Source organism: Antechinus flavipes, chromosome 4, assembly GCF_016432865.1.
Source record: "Antechinus flavipes isolate AdamAnt ecotype Samford, QLD, Australia chromosome 4, AdamAnt_v2, whole genome shotgun sequence".
NCBI lineage: Eukaryota > Metazoa > Chordata > Mammalia > Dasyuromorphia > Dasyuridae > Antechinus > Antechinus flavipes.
In genome coordinates this window covers 202,660,954-202,668,891 of record NC_067401.1, presented here as the reverse complement: position 1 = coordinate 202,668,891, position 7,938 = coordinate 202,660,954, and the positions used below count along the sequence as shown (strand labels likewise).

General features: G+C 42.4%; 1 protein-coding gene across 1 annotated transcript; it reads right to left on the bottom strand.

Moving 5' to 3' along the window:
* Positions 1-956: 956 nt before the first annotated feature.
* Positions 957-5,995, bottom strand: TSPO2 (translocator protein 2). Its single transcript, XM_051996902.1, has 4 exons — positions 5,879-5,995; positions 3,370-3,560; positions 1,744-1,885; positions 957-1,456 (listed from the first exon to the last, which is right to left on the bottom strand). Exons 2-4 carry the CDS (start codon positions 3,540-3,542, stop codon positions 1,238-1,240), a joined length of 534 nt encoding a protein of 177 aa, XP_051852862.1. The 5' UTR covers positions 3,543-3,560; positions 5,879-5,995; the 3' UTR covers positions 957-1,237.
* Positions 5,996-7,938: the final 1,943 nt, after the last annotated feature.

The following is a 7,938-nucleotide window of genomic DNA, read 5'->3' as shown; positions in this document are numbered from 1 at the left end:
AGGAGTGATTCTAGGCTGATGGGAACTCATGGGAGATTAAGTTGATTGAAGAACTGAATGATGAGGGCATTTGAGGAAGAATCAATATATATGTTGAAGTCCCTTAGTATGAGAGCAGGAACCGGGGAGAAGAAATTGTAAGCCAAGTATTAAGTTCATTGAAGAAGGAAGGGAAGTGATGGCAGATGGGTGATTTTCTGTAACTGTGTGGTAGGTAAACCTGAAAGAGAGAGGTGATAGAAGGGGGAGAACCTGGAAGTGGCAATAAGAAGGAGAGTAATCCAACTCTCCCACCTCAACTAGTGAGCTGAGGAGAATGAATAAAAGTCCAGCTAATACTAGTGTACATAGTTCAGACCTAACACCTCAGGGCTGTAGAAGAAACTCAACTCAACAGCTAAATTTTGAATAGAATATAAGGAAGAAAAAGGAGCAAGATGATGAGACAGACATTCACAGATCATAGGATTGCAGATTTAAAGCTGAGGAGCTTAGAAATTAATTCTTTCAAACTCTTTATTTCATAAATGAGAAAAATGAACTAAGGTCACATATGGGCAGAGTCTGAGTCCATACCCAGGTGCTCTGATTTCCAAAACCCTGCTCTTGTCATCCTACCAGGAAGAGAGAGCTTTGGGGCAGGTACAGGACACCTAAGGTGGGTGGGCAGTCCTGAAAAGGGCTCAGCATGACTGCACCCCAGAGGTGCTAGTCCTTCCTGAATACCCCACATACCTCAAAGTCACATAGCTAGATTATATAAGAAAGCAGGATGTGGCCAGGTATTCCTGACTTTGAGACTCCACCCAAAATCCCTACTGTCTCTGTTACTGTTACTATTATTACTGCTATTATTTTATTTATATACATTTATACTTGTATACTCATATGCATTAATATTGAAGCTTTCAGATAGTTCCACTTATATGCAAAATTTATCACATACTCAGAACCAATAAAATTTTTATTTTTATTTGTAAAATAAAATTCTTTTAACCAGATGCAAGGTCCTCTTTATTCTATTAGACAAATAATGACAGAAAAAATGAGTTAGCTTGGAATTAGAGAGGAGGTTCAAAATCAGGCAGCTTATTTTGGAAAGATATGGGAATATTCATCAGACATTGTGTTTGGGATTCCTTGTCTCTGCCTTCTTCCCTTCCCTTAGTTTTTTCATCCCCAACCCTTGACATTCCTCCCCTTTTGGTCCTTCCTCGAATTCTCCTTTCTTCCTATCTCAGTCTATCTTCTCTCCCAAGGATTGGAGCTGGGGTTGGGAAGAGAGCTGTGGCTCTGAACTGGAGTCGTCCATCCATAGATGATAAGCCAATGAAGTGGTCAGTGTGAGCCAGGCCAGGTAGGGCAGCAGGAGCAGGACAGCGAGGCCATTGATGGACTGCCAGCTCAGTGCCATGCCAAGCACCAGTCCGTAGAGCAGAAGCAGATGGCATAGGGTCTGGAAGAGAGAGGAATGGACAATAAGATGGAGTGGAGGGGTAGGGTGGAAGCACAATTAGGCCAGGGAATGGGGGAAATAACCCTGGTATCAGTAGAAGTCCCCCTTCTCCCCGGCTTCCTCCTTCAGCTTTACTTTTGCCTCCCCCCATCCCTATATATTCTGGGACTTTGCTCCCTGAACGGATGAATGGTCTGCTTTGGGGTCTTTCCCTCCCCTCTTTCTCAAGGACGCCCCACCCCACTAATGCATGCCCCCAGCCACATCCGGGGTATTTCCCCCCTTACCAGTCCAAGGTTATGGGCTCCGAAGAAGAGCAGCAGAATGATCCAGTTGAGGACAAGCTGGGTAGCATAGAGACCGAGGGGCAGGACCAGAGATCGATCAAAGCCCCCACCCAGATCCTTCCACACTAGATAGGAGGCATAGCTTTGGGAGGAAATAAAGAATATCTCAGTCAGGAAAGCCTGGAGGGAAGCGAGAATGGATGGAAGGGGTCATTGGCGGGCTGGGCGTAGGGCAACCACCAGAGGAAATCTGAGGATCCATGGGAAGCTTTCGCTGTTTGAACCGTTCCCGAAGAGGATCCTGACTTCTGGGAGGGATGCCGTGACATGCAAGTGAATTGGACTTGAGGGAGGGAGGGCTGGGCAAGGTCACCTGCCTCACTTTCCCCTCCAGAGCCAGTGGCCAGATATGGATCAGGACAACTGGGGATGGCCCTGGATGAATGGGAGGTCTCAGCCCTTTTAAGTGCAGATCTCAGCTTGACTGAGCCTGCAGCCAGGTAGCCATTGAGACAAAGAATCTCCTCTTTCACCTAGTCCAAGAATATAGGTGTCAGAGCCCAGGCCTGTGGGAAAACTGACTGGGAACTGGATAATAATTGACATTTCTAAAAGTACTTGAAGGTTGCAAATTGCTTTGTAACAATTCTGTGAGGCAGGTAGTTCAAGTATTAAGTCCATTTTATAGATGGAGATACAGACTTAGTTAAAGTAACTTGCCCAAGTCCATACAACTATTATGGGGGGTCTTCTGACTTCGTGTGTGTAGAGACAGAGGGTCTCTGAGGTAGGGAGAGGAGCTTTAGCAGAAAGTAACAAATGTGTTGTTTAATTGTTTTATTGTGCCCGACTCTTCATGATACCATTTTGGATTTTCTTGGCAGATACTAGAATGATTTGCCATTTCCTTCTCTAGGTCATTTTACGGATGCATCACTTCTGAGGCAAACAGGGCTAAGTGACTAGCCCAAGGTTGTACAGCTCTTATGTATCTGAAGCTGGATTTGAACTCAGGAAGAGAGGCCATCTGACTTCTGGACCAGCACTTGATCCACTGTGCCACCTAGTTAAGAGCTGGAAAATATTTAGAACAAAGAGGCTGGAGGCTAGAAGCAGTCCTAATGGGATAGATGTGGGTCTCTGGACTTAATTGAAATGGTGGCCCTTTCTTCAGAAAAGAAAAGATAGGGATAGGAACCAGGTGACTGGGAATAGAGTGCCTGCAATCAGGAAGTCCTGAGGTCAAATTTGACCACACACACTTAATAGATAAAGCAAGTTCTTTAACTTAGGGTCTGTCCTCAGCTACAAAATGGGGATAATAGTATCCACCTCACAAGATTGTTGGGAGAAGTAAGTAAAATAAAATTCAAAAAATCACTAAATACAGTGCCTGGCACATATAAATATTTATTTATATTTTAATTTATATAAGTATATAAATATTTATTCCATGTTCTCTACCTTCTTCCTGACTCTCCTCTCTCTCCCATCTTTCATATTTCTAGAGTAAGACTTGTTGCAGAAATTATGGGCCCATAAGTGTTTTATTTTTTGTTTTAGCCCTAGAAAAACATTGGGGCTGGGGCTTGGGAATTAGGGAGACGATTGCACTTAGAGCCTCACCCCATGGTGGAGTAGATGATGGTCCATACAATTAAGAAGAACTTGTTGGATGGCCACCAGGGTGGCTTTTTCAGGGTCTTATACCAAGTGGGCATGTGCTGTTGAGCAAACAACCAGCCCACAATGGGCCCCACGTGGGGCAAGGCCATGAAGAAGGTGCTTTGAGGCCACATTGTCCAGGGGGATGGAACCTAAGAAAGAAGAGATGCTAATGATTAGGATGGCCCTAAGTTCTACCCATTCTCCCAGCTTTTTGCTTCCTTCCCCAAACTGTTTTCCTTTAAGTGGTTTTTTTTTTTTTTTTTCTCCCATCACTGTCCTTCTGTAGAACCATAGACTAATCACATACTGGTTCTGTGACACTTAGAATCAGTAACTAGAGTACTGGTCTTTTAATCAAGAAGACTTGTATTTAAATCATCTTACTTCATATACTTACTAGTCACGTGGCCCTGGGCCAGGTATTCCGAGCAGTCTATTTGCTTATCTTAAAACAAGGAAACTATTAGTGCCAACATCAGAGGGTTGTAGTAAGGATCGAATGAGATAATATGTAAAATTCGTTGATAACCTTAAATCATCTTGTTTATCCTTTCGTTTTTTCTAAACCAGTGGTTCTCAAACTATGGTCTAGAGAATCCTAGGGATCTCTGAAACCCTTTTAGAGAGTCTACAAATTCAAAAATAGTTTTTATTTCCAATATGGTAAATGTCTATAATCCAGATAAACAAAAATTCTTTGGAGAAATCCTCAATAATTTTTAATAGGATAAAGATACTGAAAATGAAAGTTTGAGAACCACTTTTCTAAACCCTATGAAAAAACTTGAGGGCTCAATTCAAGTCCCATACCCTCTCTGAAACTTTTGGTACTGTTCTGGTCCATAGAATAAATTCTGCTTTCTCTATCTCTCCCTAGTACTTATTATCCCTATCACCCATTGAGCACTTAGTGTTCTGTAGACTGCCTTGATTGTTTCATGCATGCTGTTTTTTTTTCTCCCCCAAAAGACTGTGAGCTCTCTGAGATTGAATTTTTGAGCACTTGGACCATAATTGGACTCTCAGTGAATTGAAATGAACAAAGTACAACTGAACAGAATCAGAGACATGATGAACATTCAGGTCTTCCTGACTCCTAGTCCAACACTACCCACTAAGCCACTAGCTATCATCTTGAACAAATTATTTCTTTAAGACTTTCTTTGGTTCCAGTTCTTCCTGGGTAAAATGATGAGATTGCACTATATCTAAGATTCTTTGCCATTAAGAAATCCTATGAATCCCCTTGCATCTGTCCTTGGACTACGTTTCAATCTCTTGTTTAATTATTTGGTCATACCTAGGGATTATTGGGTTTCTTTTTAGTAAATATCTCAACTTCCCAGCTCTATTTCAAGAGTTATCTATCTTCTCCAGACATTCCCCGCCAGGGATCCCAGTCTGGCAGCCCTGAGCTAGCCCAGCCCAGCCCAGCCTACAGGTGCCAATTCCTTCCCGCTCAAATTCAAACTCAGCTGCTGGGCAATCTGTTTACTTTCTTCTCTAAGGAGAGGTTTAGCTCCATCTAGCATCTAGCTAGAGATTCTCTCTGAGCTTCTCCACCTCCACAGAGTAGGGCAGGAAGCCCAAGTTCAGACCATGGGAAGCTCTTCAATAACAGAAAAAAAAAAAAGTCCAAATTTTCCCCTCTTTCTTACCTTCCCCCCTCTCCAAGACAGCAAGCATTCCGATATGTCATATATGTACAATCATTTTAGACATATTTCCACATTAGTCATATTGTCTCGCATATATTCTTGCCCCATTGATTGAAATTAAATTGACTGAACAAACTAATACACAGTTCTCCTAAGCAGGAGTCCTAACTCAATTGGTTTCAAGGATTCCTTGGTCTGAGTGGCTTATTCTTTTTAGTGTGTTTTTGTCTATTTACTAGTTTCCTCATCTGTACTTTGGAGATTATAACAGCCCATACTTTAGGGAGTGGTTTTGTGAGAAAATATATGTATATAAAGTTCTTTGCAAACTTTGAAACCTGACAGCTAAGTCAACTAAAGTTTATTCAGCATTTACTATGTGCCAAGCATTATATTAAGCACTTGAGATACAAAGAAAGGCAAAAGACAATCCCCTCCCTCAATAAGTTTACACTCTAGTAGGATTAAAGTGCTATATAAATGAGTTATTACCTTTATTATTACCTTTCTGGATGCCTGACACTAACAGTCTTACAGCCTGCATCTCTGTCTCTCTCTCTTTTAAATAGCATTTTATTTTTCCAAATACATACAAAGATAGTTTTCCATATCCACCTTTGCAAAACCTTGTGTTCCAAATTTCTCTCCCTCTTTCCTCTCTTCTCTCCTCCCCAGGACAGCAAGCAATCCTATATAGATTAAACATTACACCTCTTCCTTTTGATCTATCCTAGAAGGATACCTGTTTCCACATATTTTTCTCATTATTCATTCTTGTTCTCTCCACCCCATCCCCAACCCCTCCTTACCTTAGTCAGTTGACTTTCTACATCCTGAGCCTGATGACTTATATAGGAGAAGAAGAGAAGAACTTGTAGAAGGGTTGGGAGGAGGTAGGGTGGGGCTCACTACCTTCCATTCCCAGATGTCTGGGACAGAGACAAGTAGCCATAGGAGAGAGAGAGCAGTGAGGAGGTGCCTGAATTTTCATTCTATAAGTGAACCCTTTCAAGCTCCCCTCACTCAGATTTCCTTAAACCTTTTTTACTCCTCCCAGATGTCTGTCCTCTTTAGGGAGTCATCTTACAGAAGGACAGGAAGTCTTCTAGAATCTTGTTGCCCATTTATGACTCTACGGCTCTTGAGTTTAGTGTCCTTATGTAAGGCTCTGTCATTTTCTGATCCCATCCCCAATAGTATCCTTGTAGATGAAAATTATATTAGACTGACAAGGAATAAGGGTTAAGAAAGCCCTAGTCTTGGGACTGCTTGGTAGACCATGAAACAAACAGAAAGAGAAGCGATTATTTTTAATTCTGCTTTTTAACTGGAATGGCCCATCCAGGTGGCCAGGTCCTACTTGCTTGTTAGTGTAATGAGTTTTTCTCTAATAACAAGGAGTTCAGTGAGAGAGGAAAAAAGCCTATTTACTAACTGACTGAAGCAGAGAGCTCTGTCCCCAAGGGTTAATCTCCCTCCTTCTTCATTACAAGTCACCCTACACTTTGATTCAAGCCTCTAAGGCTTGATCTCACTAACTCTTTTATCTCATCCTTCAGGTTTTCCTCTGTCTGTGGGGGTGGGGAGTATATTCTGATCTTTTACTTTAACCCTGGGTTGGGTTTGGGGGAGGGCAGAAGGGGAAAAGAGGGGAGTGAGAAAGGCAGGCAGGTGTGTCTGAAGGCAGGAGAATTATTAACTGAGACTAGAAGAGGAAAAGTAATTTCCTTCCTAAGGGGGGTGACAGCTGGGGGATTGAGAAGCCTCCTAGGGAGCCCTCAATTAGAATCCAGCCAGAAGGTGAGGACTTGTGGTGCAGTGAAAAGAGCATTGGATGAAGAATCAGAAAACCTGGGCTCAAAAATCCTAGTTTGAACACAGATACATCTATTTATTTAGTCAAGTTGATTGGTTTCTCTGGGTCTCAGGCAGCATGAGGCCTGAATCTGGAAGACCTGAGTTCAAAATTGACTTCATACGACTAGCCATGGGCAATTCATGGAACTCTGCTTCAGTTTCTTCAACTGTGAAGTTGACTTTACAGGATGGTTGTGAAGTTCAAGTCAGATAAATTTGCAAAGAGCGTTTACTTAGTAGGAAATTGTTTCCTTCCTCAGTTTTTTCATGTGTAAAAGGAGAAATTTGTACCGAATGATCTCAAAGTTCCCTTCTAACTCTGAGTGAGATTCTATTCCTCTACAAGCTGAGCTCATCCCTGAGAGATCAAAGGCATCTGAACTTTACAGTTGTTCTGTCTCTTCCCAATCTCAAAAGTGTAAAAATACCTGATCATGTGTATAGATCCCCTTTTGCCCTCTGAAATTTAGGAATGTCAGCAAACCGGGAGATCCATTCGAGACTGTTATTTAATCAAGAACCACTAGAGGGGGTAGAAAGGCAAGGTTTTTAGCTGATCCACCTGAACAAATTTTCCTCCTTCCTCCCCTTTCCCCAACCACTCTACCACTCAAGATTATGGGGTCAGGCAAGACCATGGGTTTCTGGCATCCTTGCCTCTTTCCTGGATCTCCATGCTTGAATGTCCACTGAACTCAGACACTGTCTTTTCCCCCCTAAAATTAAAAAAAAATCCTCAAAAGATTTGCTCCCACTTTCCTTTTAAGGAGGTAAGGAGGAGGAACTAGGGACTATGCCAGGAAAGCTCACGCCACACCCTCTGTCTAGATTCCACTTCCCTGCTTCATTCCATTCTTACCTTTCCTTTGGCTACTGCTTTGTTCCGACTCCTTGGAGACCCAGGGGAACTCAGGTCTTCAGAATAATTAAGTAAGTGTGCAGTTGGGTGTATGTGACTGAGTATGTGAGATAGGCTCAATAAAGCAGCAAGTGATCCAAAAGGGGGAGAGGG